The 19,019-nt window shown below is 45.0% G+C and overlaps 1 protein-coding gene across 4 annotated transcripts in view; it reads right to left on the reverse strand.

The window, feature by feature from the left end:
- Window positions 1-14,252, reverse strand: part of LOC147615141 (elongator complex protein) — a 78,492-nt gene extending 64,240 nt beyond the window's left edge. For all 4 annotated transcript variants that reach the window (XM_086779135.1, XM_086779132.1, XM_086779131.1 and 1 more), the window contains exons 1-2: window positions 14,065-14,252; window positions 13,872-13,952 (exon numbers count right to left, since the gene is read on the reverse strand). In XM_086779135.1, the coding sequence (XP_086635261.1) occupies window positions 13,872-13,952; window positions 14,065-14,223 (240 nt within the window). In that variant the 5' untranslated portion in view covers window positions 14,224-14,252. The remainder of the gene's footprint in view (window positions 1-13,871; window positions 13,953-14,064) is intronic.
- Window positions 14,253-19,019: the final 4,767 nt, after the last annotated feature.

The following is a 19,019-nucleotide window of genomic DNA, read 5'->3' on the forward strand; positions in this document are numbered from 1 at the left end:
CCCCCCATATGAACTTCTTTATTAAGAGTAAGAGCTTTTACAAGAAACCAAGGTGCACGTATAAACTTGCACCCGATTCTCCACAAAGCTTCAAACTCTTGCTCAAGATCAAGATACAAACACCACCAAAAAGCTTTCCAAAGGCTGTCCCAAACAATCTCAAAATCAGTCCAAACACCGTCTGTTGCACAGCCAAGACTGTATGGATACTGCACTGTATGACCAGCGCAAGGAAAAGAACACCTCCAGAAAGCTGTACGGCCATCATACAGGGATACCTGTATGCAGTCAACGTTGTACGGTCGGCACCACGAGGAGAGACAGAGAGAACAATCAGCTCCTGCAGCTGTGTATGGCCAGCGCACAGAGGAGAAAGAGAACAGAACCAACATGCTGTTGCTACTATGTACAGCCAGCGCAAGGAATGACTGTGTGCGGTCAATGCTGGAGGGGAAAAAGAGAAGACTGCTGCCGGCCAGAGATGAGTGTTTGTGAGCCAATCGCTTCAAAAGCTTATTTAATTCCTCACAAAAGAACTCTTGCTGACTGTCAAGAGTCTTTTGGAATTCAACAAACATCTGCTCAAAACACTTGTATGGATCGTAACCCAACAAAGCTGACCTGTCCATGATATGGATAGCTATCAAACGCGGTTCCTTACCTTTCTAAAGGCTTGCTCTACTAGAAAGGCTGAGCTCTAATACCAATGAAACCGATCTGGGAACTCGAAGCAATAGACAGACACTTCAGCACCAGACACAAACTTTGATGCCTGATAGCCCAAGAAGCAAGATTTGTATATAGGAGACAACAATGCCAGATGACCCATTTTGACGGCAACAATGCCAGAATAAGATTTGTCTATGAGAGGCAACGATGCCAAATGACCCATTGGACAGCAATGATACCACATATCTTGGACTTCGTCGTCGGGCAGTCATTGCGACCATATGGCCCAAATGACTGTATTGGACTTCGTAGTCAGGCGGTCATTGCAACTGGATGGCCCAGATGACTGTATTGGACTTCGTAGTTGGGTGGTCATTGCGACCAGATGACCCAGATGAACGTATTGGATTTCATAGTCGGACAGTCCCAATGACCAGATGGCCCAGATGACTATTGATGAATTCTTAGGCGGTCCCAATGACCACATGGCCTTGAGTGAACTCTCAGGCGGTCCTAGTGACCAAATGGCCTTGAGCGATAGTATGAGAGGTTTCCCTTAGGAGACAAGTAGCTGAGCACGGTTTTCGATGAAACCAAACAGGACAATCCATGATTATGAGGATCATTACTTGTGCATTGCATACTGATGTATGTTTGAATTTCTTTGACTTTGTGTGTGTTGTTTTTGATGTGTGGACAATGCTTGGATTTATGGCATGTGATAATCCACAGGGCTCTAGACTACCTGGCCAATACCTAGAATACCTAGTAGACGTGAATGATGCATACTTGTTTATTGACTAGCTTCTGTCTAGTTTTTGCATAAGTTTGCATTTATTATATCTAACACGTGACAGGCTCTGAAGAAGTACCATCAAGATGCAAGTTATTGGTCAAAGAAAAGGCATTGAGATGTTGCCAGATGAGCAAATAACACCAGAGATATGGGGAAAGACCGGACGCACAAGCTCACCAAATGGAACTAGTACCTTGAAACATATGGAGGAACATGATGTACTTGGAACACATGGATATACATGGAACATATGGATGTGCTTGGAACGCTTGCAGTCCACAGTTGTTGAGGACAACTATGATATAAGAGGGAGGGAATGCAACTATTTGGCCCTCCTAGCTCTATTTCACATGATGAAACCCATGCCTGGACACCAGACAAGTGGAAGAAGACATGGGGACAAGGTCTATAAGGTTTGATTAAGAGAAAGTACCATTCTTGATCAAAAAGCAAGAAAAAGCAAAAAGTCAAAGAGGATTACTGCGAGCCATGAATACCATTGGAAAGAGGAGACTAAGCCAGACCAAAAAGCTAAAAGCCGGTTTTTCAAAAAGCAGCTCCAAGGCCAAAAAGCAAGGCCCTAAAGCTAGAAAAGCAAAACAAGAACTTTTGAAAGTTGAGTAATATTTTACTATTAAAAAGACTAAAAGCAAAGAAAAAGCATCACTTTTTGGCAAAAAGCAAGGCTTCCCCAAGTATGTCTTGAGCATTAAGTTCAAGAAGAACCTCTTCATCGCGTCGCCATCTTCGTTGAAGCGTGGAGATCATCTTCTCCATCATCATCTACTTAATCATGAACCAAATCATGGAATTTTTCATCCCTGCCCGCTGATTCAGAGTGTCTCTATCAACTGTTGTGCCATGTCATCACTTGTCCGTACGACTGTATGGATCTGTACAATCCTACTACAGAGCTGTACGGGCATGTGCGGAACAGCTGTACGGACTAAAAATTTCAGAAACCCTAAAATTGCTCCAAAAACCCTGAAAATTACTTTTTGGAGGTTTTTATCGCCCAAAAACCATTAAAACAGGTTTTATATCAGTTTTCTTGCCAGAAAGAGCTTTTGCATGGTTTTCTTCATCAACAAAGCTGTAGGAGTTGTGGAGATTACTCATGGTATGGGCGAGTGATTCTTGCAAGGATTTGAGATTTGGATTTGAATTTGATACTTGAATTTGGACTTGGACTTGGACTTGGATCTGGACTTGGACCTGGACCTGGACCTGGACCTGGACTTGATCTTAGACTTGGATATGAACTCGGACTTGGACTTGGACTTGGACTTTGTCAAATCCCCACGGATCCCCTCGTGATCGATCTTGGTTCGAACTCGAATCCTGCAAACAAACGAACAACAAACAACAAAGGGGGTGCAGGCCTGACTCACCTCCCAACCATGACAGCCGTGGGCAAGCCCACAGTCTTGGCTATCCCCACCGAGCCACGAGCTGAGCTAACTAGGTTGACGTACCAACCAATCTCCTCCTCGCGACGTCCCATACCGCCACGAAGCTACCCTCGCGGGCCTCGAGATCGCTGTCTGCAAACATGCCAACGATCCACCTGCCCGCGTAGCCACCTTCTCACAAGTGCTCACTCGTTCAAGCGTTCAACGAAAGCAACATTCTTGCGCTCTCTCTCACGTTTGAAACAGGAAAGCAAACATGCTTTTTTTCTTCTTTTTCCTGTTTTCTCTCATGACTGTACATGCGACTGCACACAAGGCCTCTTCTTTGCAAAAGCAATCAACCCTTACTAATCCTACCATCTCCCATCAACATGGGGTTCTTTGATGAAGGAAAAACACATACAAAATCTGAAAACTGCAGTATGCACAGAAAAAACAGCAAGCTTTTTTAACACATACCGCTCTTCGACCTCTTCTTCTCTACCTACCGACTTGCTCGTTCACGAGGTAGGCTCTGATACCACTGTCAAATCCCCACGGATCTTCCCTCGTGATCGATCTTGGTTCGAAACTCGAATCCTGCAAACAAACGAACAACAAACAAGCAAGGGGGTGCAGGCCTGACTCACCTCCCAACCATGACAGCCGTGGGCAAGCCCACAATCTTGGCTGTCCCCACCGAGCCACGAGCTGAGCTAACTAGGTTGACGTACCGACCAATCTCCTCCTCACGACGTCCCATACCGCCGCGAAGCTGCCCTCGCGGGCCTCGAGATTGCTGCCGGCCTTGGCTGCACAAAGCAGGTGCACGTCTGCACTAGATCCAGGCTCCAAGACCATAGAGCTCTCACAAACTCGCGAGACTCTCTATGTTACAATAACTAACCTTGGCCACCCTTTTATAGGCTCTTGGCCGGTCATCGGGCGTCCACACTTGGCCGCCCGCCCGTCCATACTTGGGTGCCCGCCTGTTAGTATATCCCTAACTCAGCTCGTCAATCAGCCTGCCTAGTTCCAAGTTTCCCCAAGCCTCGAAACTAGTCTTGCATGCGTATAGCACACGGTAGATACCCACTGTGCACATGACAGACTTGGAACTAGAACTTAGACTTGAACTTGAACTTAGACTTGGATATCAACTTGGACTTGGATTTGGATTTGGATTCATTGGACTTGGATTCATTCGATTTGGATATTGGATTTGGTACTAGCCCAATGAGAGATACTTGTGGGTCATCCTCGTAGTGTGCTCGGCATCAGAGATCCCATGCCTACACATCGACATCGACTTGGATATCCTACATTGGCATATCTGTTTGTTTTGTATTCATTGATTGTATTGATCCTAGCCAACGTGCCCATGGATTGTTCCTAAATAAACTCCTGAAAGGAGGCGAGGCCTATTCCCCGCTCAATGTGGTGTATTGTGCAAGATCCGTATTCCCTTCTGTCTCCCCCCTCTCTCTATATCATTCTCTCTTCGATACGTGGTTGAGTCTGTCACAGCACGCCCTGTTGGGCTTTCAGTATGGATACTGAACTGTACGGCCAGTGCAAGGAAAAGAACACCACCAGATAGCTATACGGCCAGCACATAGGGATACTTGCAGTCAATGTTGTATGGCCAGGGCTAGGAAGGGGGAGAGAGAGAGAGAGAGAGAGAGAGAGCAGTCGGTGGTTGTAGCTGTGTACAGCCAACGTACAGAGGAGAGAGAGAACAAAACCAACCGACTGCTGCTGCTATGTATGGCCAATGCAAGGAAATCACCAAAGCATGCCTTGATATTTGTAAAGCCAAAGAGTTTTTGGAGATGATAGAATTGCTTAAAAGGCAATTCGTCTAGGAGCTTTAATGCTTGTCATTGCATATGTGTACGATCAACGCTGAAGGGAAAACGAGGAGACTGCAGCCGGCCAGGAGATGAGGGAACTTGCTGATGATGATCCCAAAGTGGAAGTTGGAACACCTCCCGAGCTCTACTTTTGGGTGGTTCTTTTCCTTTTCTGCTAAAAGTAGCTAGATTGGCCTAAAATATCAACTTTATGCTTTTCTCAACTTGTACGCCAAGTTTCCTCTAGCTTCTATCCACATATGCATGTGTAACATATGCTGTCAACAGTGCACAGCCAAAAGAGAAAAAGGAGCCAGCTGTAGCCCACCGGTACGGCCAACGCTCAATTGGAAACAAGAACTGTACAGCCAGCGCTGAGAGGGAAAAGGCAAATAGGAAGCAAGCCGGCTGCCTGCTGTACGGCCAGCGCTGGAGGAGAGAGAGAGAGAGGAAAGAACTGCAGGAGTGAGCGCCAGATGCTGAAAACAGTCCTCCCGGGTTGTGTGCGAATACTGTGAGCTGCGCTGCTGAAGTGACGTGAACCTGCGCTGCTGCCCCCGCCTGCCCTCTGTTGCCTCCGCCTGTTTCTTTGCTGCTCCCGCCTGCCTCTGCTGCCTTCGCCTGCCTTTCTGCTGCCTTCGCACCCCCCTTCGCTTGCCCAACTTCTGCCCTTCACTAGCCTTTCAGTCCCCGCCTGCCCTTCAGCTACCCCCGCTAGCCCCTCTGCTGCCCTCCGCCTGCCTTTGCCTGCCCCTTTGCCCTTGCTTCCCCAGCTGCTCCCCGCCTTTGCCCCCCTTCCTCTGCTCCTGTTTTCCCAGCAGCTATGTTATCTGGATTCAAGTTGGCCGCCCACTTTTCTTGATTGGTCTTATGGCTTTTTCTACCGCAGCCAATCTCTCATCACCCCCACTGGCCGGGAGAATCATCAATTTTTCACAAGACGAGCTCACCTCTCTTCAGCACGACATTGACCTTGAGGTCCAGACTACCCTTGTTGCGAGAGTTTATGGTTCCCACCCTTCTCGTTCACAGGCCCGTGAATGGCTTCTTGAAGCTTTCCCTTCGGAACTGATTGTGCACTTTCAGGATACTCGTTTAGGCTACTTCTCAAGCTTTGGCTAGCAGCCCCTTTCTTCTTGGTCCTAGGAAGATTTTCTTCTTTCAATACCAGGTGGGCTTTGATCCAGTGGTGGAGGATCAGCGCCTTACCCTGGTCTCACTACGGTTCCCTGCTCTTCCTCGGTCCTATTGGAAGCTTTTAGCTTCCATAGGGGCATCCTTTGGCCAAGTTCTAGAGGTACCAATCCTCCCGAGCTCTCCTGCCTCAGCTTCCGCAGCCTTACCGCCACTCTTGATGGTGTACCCCGGGTCCTTGTGCTTGTTCTCGATCCATCGATTACGGATGATCATGTTATGCTTCAGAGACCTAACGGATCTCATTTCCGCCAGAGGATGGAGATTGCAGGCAGACCTGACCAGTGTCGGATTTGTCGTCGACAAGGTCACATTGCTAGAGATTGTCCCAGATCCAGGGACCATGCTAGGAGGCGGCGTGGTCCTGCCCATCAGAGGCCTTCTGCAGATGCTGAGACTCCAGCTGCTCCTTTGCCACAGCAAACCACACAGCGTTGGGTTGTGGTTAGGGATGGCAGGCACCCTCGGACCCCCGTACCTGCCCCTTCACCCACACTCCCTGTGGAGCACCCTAACCCCTATGCAGCTCTTGCCTCACAGGATGTTGATCCTTTTTTGGAGGATGAGGCCTTGCAGGCACATGATCTCGATCCCTCACAGGAGGATGCTGCATTACAGTTACAAGATGATTGCACCCTTGAGGATGATGTTGCACATTCGCATTGTCATGGTACCTCTCCAGTTCTGAGGACTAGCCCTGGCTTTTCCCCGGAGTGGGAGAGAGAGGTAAGGTTTACATCGTCAGATTTTCCCTCCCTTACCTATGCGAGACGTACTTCCGCCTCTAAAGGGGGTCCTTCGTCGACCACGAGATCTGGTCGTTCCTACTCGGAGTCTTTATGAGGATTGTCTCTTGGAACATTCAAGGTCTTGGGGTTTTTTTTCCGCGTCGACGGAAACAAATTGTAAAAACCCAGCTTCATTGTGCAGTCACAAGTGGACCTATGGATATACTGCTCTTGCAAGAGCATAAACTGGATGCTAGTCAGTGTGAGAGATCAGGCAAGCTTCTCTCGGGACACACCTTTTGGTCACCGGCTGTTGATACCAAGGGTGGTGTTTGTATCTCTGTTTCAGCTTTGATCTTGCCTTGCATCATTGGACATGGTGTCATTTTGCCTGCGAGAGCGCAGTGGATCCTTCTTATGCAGGGTACTACATGCATTGGTATTCTCAACCTCTATGCTCCTAACCATAGAGGTGAGAGGATTGCCTTTTGGAAATCTCTCACTACATTGATGCCTCTTGCCGACCATTGGATTATTGGTGGGGATTTTAACATGGTTGAGATGCCAACGGATAAAAGAGGTGGACATGAGGGCTTGGTGCATCCTCTTGAAAGTGCGTCTTGGGAGAGGTTTATACTCTCCATTCATGGTAGAGATTGTTGGCATGAGGATGACATTTTGAGGAGTCCATCCACTCTTCTTTATTCATGGTCTAACAGGAGAAGAGATGTAGGATGTATCTATGCACGGTTAGACAGATTTTATGTGGATGATTGGGTGCTCAACAGAGGTGGACATACTTTGATTACTACAGGCACCTCCAAATCGGATCATTGCCCAGTGGTTTTATGTATTAGAGATCCGAATTGCCATGGATCAACACCCCATGTACGCATCCCTAATCTTTTGTTTTCAGATGCAGAACTATCGCGTCGTATGCTTGATATTTGGAGATCTCATGACTTCTTACAGGCCTCTCAAAGTCTGGCCTCTGCTCTCTGTGATATTAGTGACTTTTATCACACATGTGCCCTGTCTAAGAAGCAAGAGGCCTTGGACTTAAAAAGGGCTATTAGACGTAGATTGGCTGACTTGTAGAAAGAGCACGAGAAACATCCTCATGCTCAATGGGTTGCAGATTCTTTATGTACTATTAGAGAAGAACTTCATCACTCTCTTGAGCAACGCGCGGAGTATCGTTTCCATGCCTAGGAATCCTTTTGGACCCAGATGGGTGGCAGATGTAACAAACATTTCTTTGCTTCTCACGGCCCATCTCATGCCACAGATAGTGTCAGGCAGTTGCAGGATTCACATGACACTCTTCACTCAGATCCTCTCATGGTTAGACGATTGCCACCGATTTCTATTGCCAGCTTCTTAGTGCTGAGCCGCATTCTGATCTGAGACACAGGGCACAAAGGAAGGTTTGGAATGCATTGCCACATTTGATCACCGAGGAGATGTGTGCCGCTCTAGATGCCCCTTTTTCTATGCAGGAGTTCAGTCATGCTCTTCATGCCTTACCTCATGGTAAGTGTCCAGGGGAGAATGGCCTCTCCCCTGTTTTTTTCACTACTTTTTGGGATGAGATTGGGGCTGAGATAACATCGGCTTTGCAAGAGATGTGGGACACACGTTCTATGCCTTCTTCTCTCACTGAGGGGCTTATTTATCTTATTCCTAAGAGCGGGGATAAGACATTGATTGACCAGTGGAAACCTATCACCTTACTTGGGACTGCCTATAAGATTCTTGCTAAGGCAGTGAGCATCAGATTGCAGCCAATTTTGCACGATGTTATTCATGATACCCAGAATGGATTCTTACACGACAGGAGCATCTTTGATAACATTTTCTCGTTTTGGGAGGCCGTCGAATGGGCTAAAGCGAGCAATCAGCCCTTAGCCATTCTGCTCTTGTTTTTTGAGAAGGCCTATGATAGAGTGGATTGGGACTTTCTTGAGGGTACTTTAGTCATATGGGCTTCTCTCAAAGATGGATCAAGGGAGTTTCATGCATGTATCGTGATGCCCACAGTAGAGTTCTTGCTTGCGGTGATAGAGGAGAGCGGTTTCAAATTTCTCGCTCAGTACGACTGGGCTGCCCATTAGTCCCTTTATTATATATCATAGTTGCAGAGGCCATGAGCATCTTTCTCCGCTCCACTGCTGGTATTTCAAGATTGAGGTTGCCTCTCGTAGTCATGAGGAGTTGGTTGACTCTGAGTTAGCTGATGACATAGCCCTGTTTTTGGAGGCTTCACATATATGCTTATGTTCCTTCCGGGTAGCACTAGAGGAGTTCTGTTTGGCAGCAGGGGCACTCATTAATTGGCACAAATCTGTTGGTTTCTGGGTTAATGATTCACCGAGAGTTGATTAGGGTGCAGAGCTTGGTTTTACTTGGATCAGCAGAGGATGTACTGCTAGATATTTGGGATGCCAAGTTGGGATTGATATTTCTCCTACACAGCAGTTTGCTCCTGTACTTATGAGTATCCGGAAGAAGCTCTTCCATTGGAGCTCCAGGAGATTAGATTTAGCCTCCAGAGCTTTGGTGGCTAATCAGGTTTTGCTTGCCTCAGCTTGGTTTATTGCCTCTTGTTGGTGCTTCTCTCGTGCGTGCATTGGCCAATTGCGGAGATTGATCCGAAATTTTCTCTAGTCGGGCTTGGATGGCACCTCAGACACTCGTACCAGGGTAGCTTGGCTCACGGTTATTCAACCCAAAAGAGAGGGGGGCTTGAATATTATCGATCCGGAAGTTCAATGCAGGGCGTTGTTTTGCAAACTTGTGGTCAGAGGTTTCCTACCAGGCACTGAGCCTTGGAAGGATTTTTTCTTGTCTCAGATTTCCAGATGTACACCCAGGGTCGGGAGAGACTGGAAGCCCAACACACGTTTTTTGTTCACAGAGGCTCATATTAGGGCACCATCTTCCCCTCTTATTGCAACCATTGTCAGAGCATGGAGAAGCATGAGATATTTTTTGTGACAAAGGCTTCCTAGGTCTTTGGACGAGGCTGACCGACAACCTATTATGTGGAACGAGTTCATTAGGGATGAGGCTGGTCGGCCACTTGGTGCATCTCGTTATATGCAATGGTCAGGATGGGAGAGATGCGCATACACAGTTCTTGCTTGGAAGACCTTTAAGAGTCTTCCGGAGGATCGGAGAGTTGCATCCACTCAGCATCTTAGGGGCTCGCGCATTCGTATTGATCAGATTGATGCAGCTATTCCGCATGAGTGGCTTTCTGGGACCTTTCACGGAGACTATCATCCGAGTTTTTTCGAGGATAGACATACCTCTGCAGGTCATTGCTCTGCCAGGCCAGGAGCATACAGATTTCCTCATGTATTCTATCATGCCTGGTGGGAGATTGAGGAGATGTAGTATGGAGGAGATCATACCAAACACTAGGCTTAGTCCAGTGAGGATTGTTGGTCGCTCGAGGAAGCACTGGTTCATTGACCCTTCTCCTCAGATAGTGACTCATGGCTCTTGGTGTTTGTGGCTATATGGTGGCAGTCCTATCAAATATCTTCAGTGGGATCCAGGAGAGTGGGAGTGGATTGATGCCTTTGATCCTTTGAAAAGCCTTCCTTTTTTCAGTTTCACTCGACAGATGCATAGAATCCCTACTCTCAGGCCTCATTGGGAGAGCTATGATATATCTCCAGTGATACAGCGCAGATATTGGCATAGACTTTGGCACTCATACAGAAGGAGCCAGATCTCTCATTTCTTTTGGTTATTCTTACATGGTGGTCTCCCCACCAATCAGTGGAGATCAGTTTTCGGTGTAGCACCTTCCTGTCCTAGATGTGCGGCAGATTCTGAGTCCGTACAACATTGTCTATGGGGGTGCAGCATTGCACAGCAGACTTGGGGTTCTGTAGCCCAACTTATGGGCAAATTGAGTGGCCGAGCCATGCATGTGACTTAGGGGGCAGTTGCTTGGCTCTCCTAGTCCGATCCGCAACTTTTTTATGAGGACAGTGGTACAGATTCTGTTTTTTTCATTCGTAGAGGTATTGCCGAGCATGGTTTATTGCAGGATGTTCCTCACTCTGATTATACACCCCCTAGACAGAGGATTGACACCAGTTGGGAGATTATTGCCAGTATTACAGCATGGCAGATCTAGAGAGCTAGATGCACGGAAGCTATTGAGGGTGTCCAGATTTTTGGGTCTCAATGCATTAGTACTATATGGGGTGATATCATCCACACTCTTATGGCTACTTGGGCTCGCATTCAGAGGCCCTCTCGTTCTGCGCAGGCGAAGCGTGTGATATTTATGCGAGAATGGGACCATGGCATCTTCTTTTCCTCTAGTACCACAGGTCTTACATGGCATCATGATGCTCCTCAATAGTTGAAATCACCTTACATATTGGGGTGATTCTATTCTCTTCCGGCTTATAGCTGTGATTGTTATATGTTTTTCTCATACTTAACAGATAACCAAGATCAACCCCAAAAGAAGAAGTTTAAAGACAGATCTCAATCAAGAACCGAGCCTCACAGAGAAGAGTTGTAGGCTTTATCTTGTAGAATCTCCCATAAAAGCAATCATGACCCCTTTATAAGTCTGGAAATGGTTGTCTTGGTATCTTGATACCCATTCATGAAAGTATCTCTGTGGATTTCACTCAACTTTGGGTCTTCCACATCCCGAGGTGTGGCCACTTTCCAGTATTTCTCAAACATTCTTACATGCAGATCTGCATCTTCCCCTTTTTCTCCTAAGAACACCGGGAAATTTTTGGCTAATGATGCCATGGCTCCCTTGAACCTTGTCTAGGGGTTTAGTTATTGTGGTTGTTCTTCCTGATTTTGTTGCTCCACCCTTCTTAGGCTTCCTGGACCTGGACTGTGCACAGCTTCTGACTCTTGGCACTTCTTTTCTTGGTCCAAATTATTCTTGATCTGTGACACTCCCTCTTGGTCATGTGGTGTCGTAGAAGTTTTCGCACTATCTTCCTGGTTGGAGAACAGTGTGAGACACTCCCAGTTGCAAGCTTCCTATAGGGTTTCTTGGAAGACATTACTTTTCTCCATTCTCAGGTTCACAATCATGCAAAAGGCATGCCTAAATCCATTTTTGCTAGTTGAATTATGTGGTGATCGGTTCTCCTTGTTCCTGTCTTTTTTCGAGAGAAGAAGGATATGAATGAGGACAAACCTCCACTCTTTCGAAGAAAATTGCCCCTCAAGCAACTTGGTGGCATTGTCTACGGGCGGATAAAATGCACCTATGGGGGGGTGAAAAATGGTAACTACGGGAGGATCTTGGGCCTAAGGCTAGTCGCACGAGGGGGGGGGGGGGGGGGAGTTGGGGGGGGGGTGGTGTAGTGTACATTCTTTGAAAATTGAAGTAAAAATATATGCTAGGTTTGTAACAACACAGTGATTCCATGAGGAATATGCCAAAGAAGGTAAGTGTTTTCAATGTGGAAGGAAGGGACACTTGGTTGCAAATTGTCTCGACAAGCCAAAGCAAGAAACCAGAGAGACCGGAAGATCATCAGATTAACATCATGCCAGGAAGTCCTTCTAGTGATTTGCAATGGTGGCTAGTCCATTGGATGATTGGACAAAGAAAGCCGTGGGATTTCGGTGGGCCAAAGCTGAAAAAGAAATCCTTTGAAGCATTGAAATTTTATGCTAGCAAAGGAACGGTGTTTTATTCCAGACTTATCAAAGCCTTTTATGGTAGAAGTTGATGCCTCATGAGATTGCATTGGAGCAGTCTTCAACCAAGAGGACCAAGCTGTGGCCTATGAGAGTCAAAGACTTCAAGGAGCCGAGAAGACCGCACCCACGTATGAGAAGAGTTGATGGCTATCATTCATGCATAAAAGATTTGGAAGTATTATCTTATGGGTGTTGAGTTTGTTTTCAAGAGGGATCATCAGAGTCTTAGATGAGGATTTCAAAGACATTTGGAACAGATTGCAAAATGGAGATTTGGTGACCTCCTATGTCATCAAGGAGGGTTTCCTTAAAATGCAAACCCATTTATGTGTAACAAAGGATTTGAGGCCAAAAGTGATGGGAGAATGCCATGGTCCATCCTACATGGGACATAGAGGCATCTTGACTATAACTCAAGCTTTCAAGAGCTATTTTTATTGGCCTAGCATGAGAGAGGACATTGAGCTTTATGTTCAAGAATGTTTGGTTTGTCAGAAGGTCAAGTTTGGTCAACAAAAGCCAGCATGATTATTGTAACCATTGCCGATTCCGAATGTTCTATGGGAGAGTATAGCTATGGATTTTATCTTTGGATTACCAAAGTTTAGAAATGGAAATAATGGTTTATGGACCTTTTTACCAAGATCATCAACGATGTATGTAATCGGTTGGACCTTCCAAATCATTGGAGGATGCCCTCTATGTCATTGAAACCATTCACATGACCTCCCCCACAAGAGCCTCTTTTCGAGGATCCAATAGTGGTGAAAGAGCAAAGATTTTGCAACTAGAACAAATTGTCTTTCATTCTATGAGAATCTTCCAAAGATTTTGCAACTAGAACAGATTGTGTTTCATTCTATGAGAAAAAGAGTAAAGACCGTGATCTAAAAGTTCCTCTTGAAATTTAAGATTTATTCGCCATCGGATGCGAAATGGTGGATGCCAACGTAGTACTTCAAGGACTACTATCCAGAGATACTTCGACTTTATGAGGAAGCGTTATATAAACAAGATAGTATCTCCTAAAAGGCATGCATTGTTTTCCCCCTATAAGAAATGGTGATGTGTTGAGTGTCTATCAAACCCAGCATAGCTAGGCAGGCAGACTCTGGCACGGGCAGGTTGTCCATAGAAAGAATGGAAGGATTTCAGCAGGTTTTGGGCAGCTGGACAGCAGGTAGGGCGGCCAGGTGTGGAAAGACCTAAGGTTAAATATACGTTTAAAGGCCCAACCTGATCGTGACCAAGCTGACCAGCAGCAGCTAGAGACTGTTTAGGACCTATTTAGGGGCGGGGTTCACGGCGGCTAACGACTAGCCGTAGAAAGCAGTTGACTTGAGCCATTGTTTGGGTATCTTGAATCTAGCCTCATCACCTGAATCAGAAGCCGTTCCCATTTTCAAACTGTGTTTATTGAGGATATTACCCTAAGACCCCTGGTATCTAAAAACCCCAGTCTTGATTGTCTGTTATTTAGTAACGTTTTAAGAAATTAGACAGCATCATCTTGGTTGGTTGAAGAGAAGCAAACCAAGAAGGCTGCTCTTCCTTGGAGTCGAGAAAAGATTGGTAGCTTTCGGGACGTCGCTCGGTAGCGACGAACACTAGCCGTCTGCATCCACAAACCAAGTAGCCGACAATCATCGTCATCATCATCATCATTGTGATCCAAGAGGAACCCCGAGAAGAGAGAGAGAGAGAGAGAGAGAGAGAGAGAGAGTTACTTGGCCTGAGCTGTGCCCGCGTCGATGTTGGAGACGAGGGAACGGAGGAAATGGAGGAGGAGCGCAGTCCCTCCGTGGGCGGTTTCCAAGGAATGGTGGTGCAGCATGAGCGCCGGAGCGAACTCCCCGTCCAACACCCCATCCCTCAGACTTCTGCATGCACTGTCCACCATGATTTGAAGGGCGTTAACATATACTAGGGCTAATATATAGACCCACACCTCAAATGTGGGCGTCCTTTTGGTGGGGCCCAAAATAGGGAGCTTTAGACACGTAGTGCCAGTGGCCATTATTTATTTTTAAAAGGTTCCATAGAAGTATGAGCTTTGAAATAATATATTTGCTTGAGACATAGAGACATGTTTTTTTACTAGTACTCAACTCGGGCGTTGGTGTGGTATCTAAAAGACATTAAGAAGCGAAACACAGGAATGGAAGCCAGAATACAAAGAGTCAATCGAAGGGATTTTTTCCTCTTATTTTTTAGAAATCCAGGATTTCTCTTCCTTGTGCCTGGGTTGTCCATGGTTTATATATATATATACTAGTACTCAACTCGCGCATTGCTCTACGGTATGTAAAAGACATTAAGAAGCGAAACGCAAGAATGGAAGCCGGAATATAAGGGTCAATCGAAGGGATTTTTTCCTCTTATTTTTTAGAAATCTAGGATGTCTATTTTCTCTCCTCTCCTTGTGCCTTGGTTGTCTGTCCATGGTTAATATGTAATAGATATGGATCCCAAATTCTCTTTTAGATTAATTAATTAGTTGAGAAGAGAACCTTAGTAATTACGTTAGTGATGTGGTTTTATGGAGACATTTTTTGCTCTTTATGCGTGGCATGGAATACTGTCAAGTTTTTTGGAGGGTTCTAGGGAAGGGTTAAAAGCCCTCCCCTCGCATTTTCAATCCGGGGCAGTAGCCCCCACGTGCACGAGAGAGAGAGAGAGAGAGAGAGAGAGAGAGAGAGAGAGAGGACAGTGTTGTGAAACGAGAGAGATGACGCTACGGCGAAAGGACTAAGGGAGGACGGTGTTGGAAGACAAGGACATTGCATGTTCGTGAGAGAGAGAGAGAGAGAGAGAGAGAGAGAGAGAGAGAGAGAGAGAGGACCATGGTCTAACTATAGCGATGTTGGAAGACGCATATATGAGAGGGAGAGAGACATCCGGTTGCGCCTGAGAGAAAACGTGAAAGACATGTGCCTACTCTGTTTTTTTAATTAACCTTGGGTTAGACTAAGGTTAAAACCTTAGTCTTTTATTAATATATTAGTGCCTCCTAGTGGGCACTAATATATTAATAAAGACTCCGTCTGAATATATACATGAAGGCTAAAAAAATTAAACTTTTCACATGAAGGGTACTTTTTATAAAATAATAATAAGAATTTTTATTTTATATTTTTTAAAATTATAATTATATAATTTTTCAAATACTACTTCCTTTTAAACTAGGAATAAAGTTTTTTTAAATTCGTCACCCATTACCTATGCATCAAGCACTGCTCCAGCTGTCCATAGTGCTAAGTGCACACTCCATACTCGCCGCACTGCGTGGCACTAAGGCAGAGTAATTTTTAAGACCTATAACTTCTATATATATATATAGATATATATATAATTGGGCTTCACTTTGGAGTTGCTAGGTGGCAACTTTTTTAGGCCTATAGTCAGGGGCAGTAAATGGCTGGAGGAGGATACGTTGGTAGTGGGTTGGGGCATTGCCACAGAGCCGTTACCCAATTTGAATGCCATCTTCTTCTTCTTAGACACCTCCCCACCCTCGCACACAACTCCAAAACGACGTTGCCACTCTTTCTACATGCAGGCAGTGTGGCCTAACGAGTCCGAGCTAACCAAGATTATGACATTCTAATGAAAGATAATGCTCTTCATCTTGCGGTTGGTAGCACCGCATTGCCGCTTGCCGGGCTTTAGCGTGTGCTACAACCGATCTCTGCATTTCATCGCCGCAGCCTCACACAGCTCTGCAGTCCAATGGTGCTTTCACCAGAACCTACAGTACGCTCATCGCCTCCTCAGACTTGTGCAAGCCCATCAACCGACCCTGCCTGAATAGCGCCTTGGCCAAAGCCGATTTCATGACGTGAAGTTGGGCCACACTGCCTGTGCAAAGTTGGTCGCCCCTATAATTGAAGCTATTGAGAGCTAGACCTGTTAAACCATGGCAGAGCTCAACAACTATGGTGGCGAAAAGGGTAGCTATGTGACTATGGCAAAGCGCAGCTAGATGTCCACGTCAGTGTTGTCTCTCCACTCACTAGCGAGTGGCGCTTAGAGTCCACATCCTGCAAGAATTTCAGTGCACCTTCTTCTTTCATAATGTGAAGTTGGGCACTGCAATGCTCCTACATCAACCGCTTTGTAGTTGTGCTTGCAATGCCCCTTCTGTCTTTCCACTTCATCTCGACCAGCAACAATCCATACAAGACGGATGGCCTTTTCTTTTTATATTGGCGGACACCATCTCCAAGCTACCATCTCCAAGCTGGCCCTCCTACTAGTGCTGGCTGCATGGGCCAAACTCTCGCACACACAGGCAGCCTGGACTGATTATGCAAAGTGTTAAGTTGCTCTTGAATAGAGGAAAGTTGCGTATTATCCCTCATGAAAGAGAAATAGAAGAAAAAATAGAATATAAATGATATTTTTTTTACGAAAAGAGAAATAAAGCAAAAAAGTGGCTTGAGTTGTCATCTCGCCTTGAGTTGATTGTCCACAAAAGTTCAATTTCCTCTCTTCATTTATAAGGTATGACGAGTGTCAATACCTCCTAGTAATATGATCAGAGTGGTAGTAAAGTCAAAAATATTTTCAAGGCACATGCATCAATGTAAGAAATCAATCTTTGGGAGTCCAGATAATTTGGGAGTCCAGATAATTTGGTAGCTTTCTGGAGATTTTTCCCTTATTTATATGGCATGTCGAAAAATTATGCATAAATTGCATGTAGAAACAACCCCCCCCCCCAATTGTGAAAAGGACACAAGTATTGGGCCCTAAAGCATGTAAAATGATATTTCTAAAAACCTCATAAGACAACCTAATCTTGACTTTTTGGATTAAGAAAATGTAGGCTCTCTATGAAAACCCATGAAAATAACACTTGAAAGTGTGGGGATTGTTACTTAATCTTTGTACATAAGCATGTCATGTTTTTGCATAAATGGGACCTCCAAGACATTGCTAAGAGCTTTGTGGAGCTAGATCTTGTGATGAGATAGCCTGTAGTAGCGAATTCCATTATCATGAATTGTAGGCATCGTTTTGTGTGACAATTCTCCATTTTATTAAAGCCTTTCAACTACATAAGCCTTTGTATAAAGCTGTTTAATGGGAGAATAGGTCCCACACTTCTCACCACCAAAACAAGTGCCAACTGATATAGACCAAAAGCTTAAGCATCATGAGCCAAAGGCTGGAATCTTGATCCGTAAACCACTTTTACAATGGTTATTAGGGGGAGATAAGAAAGAGAGGCTAAGGGAAGAAGGCAAGTGTGTGACATCACCATATAGAGTCAATATGCTAGAGCAAAAAGAAATATAGCATAGATAGAAGAAATTTTTAGAGAGAGGTTTGATTAGAGCTAGTAGCTCATGCTCCCATACTTTTGGTCAAGAAAATGAGAGTCACGGACCATATGTGTATATAATTTAGAGCCCTAAACACGATTACAGTAAAGAATAGGTACCCCATCCCCATAGTTGATCATTTATTGGATCAATTAAGAGGGCTAGGGTATTTAGTAGGGCTGAACTTAAGTTCGGTATCATCAAGTAAGAATGGTTGAGGAGGATATGTATAAGAATTTATTCAAGACTCATTGTTTAGGACTCAATCTAGTCATTATGAGTTTTTGCTAATGCCCTTTGGACTTACCAATGCTCCTATGACTTTTAGTCATATATGATGAAACTGCATATTCCTCAAACATCAAGATTTTGTAATCGTATTCTTTGATGATATACTAGTCTTCAACAAAAATATTGAAGATCATAAAGAAACATTTGGAGCTAGTATTCTCCTTAGAAATCCAACTTTATCTCAACCTTGAGAAGAGTAATTTCTTTCAAGAAACATCTGGAGCTAGGATTCTCTTTAGAAATCCAACACTATCTCAACCTTGAGAGAAGAGTAATTTCTTTCAAGATAAAATTGAGTGCTTGGACCACATAGTCTCAACACAAGGCATTTAAGCTTTGAATAAGATTTGTTTTAAAATAGATATCCTATTCCTCGTGTTGTGATGACTTACTGGATAAACTTTGTTGTGCATCTGTATTTAGTAAGATAGATTTGGAATCTGGATATCACCAAGTTTGCATGCATACATCTAACATATATAAGACTGATTTTTGCACTCTATTTGGACACTACAAATTTCTTATCATGCATTTTGGTCTTACTAATGCACCTACAACATTTACTAAAATGATGAACCATATTTTTTTAAAACACCAACACTTTGTCATTATTTTCTTCCATGACTCACCATTTCGATATCCACATAATCATAAGGGCTACTTGCCTTCCATTTGTGCGAGACGCGGTGGGCATTTGTGAAGATGCGACTAGAGAATCCTCTATCTTACGCACTCAAATAGGCATCCCAACTGCGATCTATGATGCCATCCCAATCCATGAACCCAAACGATGGTCTTCACACTCAATGGTGATTCCATCAAGCATGCTCTACATCTCCCTCCAAGGCACAACAACTATCTCCATCTGTGCTAATTAATCATAGTTGAGATGCCCAAAAAGTCAAAGCAATGCTGCATGCCAAGGTTGGCAGTGTTCGACACTAAAAAATTAACCCCCAAGCTGTGGACATCCTCCTATAATGCTTCATTTTTGTCCTGGCCAACATCACCATGGTTCCAACAAGCAGACCATATAGACACCAACACTTCAAAACTGGGCTTAA

This window comes from Cibotium barometz, chromosome 40 (genome assembly GCF_041138505.1).
Source record: "Cibotium barometz isolate CiBa-2024 chromosome 40, ASM4113850v1, whole genome shotgun sequence".
Classification (NCBI taxonomy): Eukaryota; Viridiplantae; Streptophyta; class Polypodiopsida; order Cyatheales; family Cibotiaceae; genus Cibotium; species Cibotium barometz.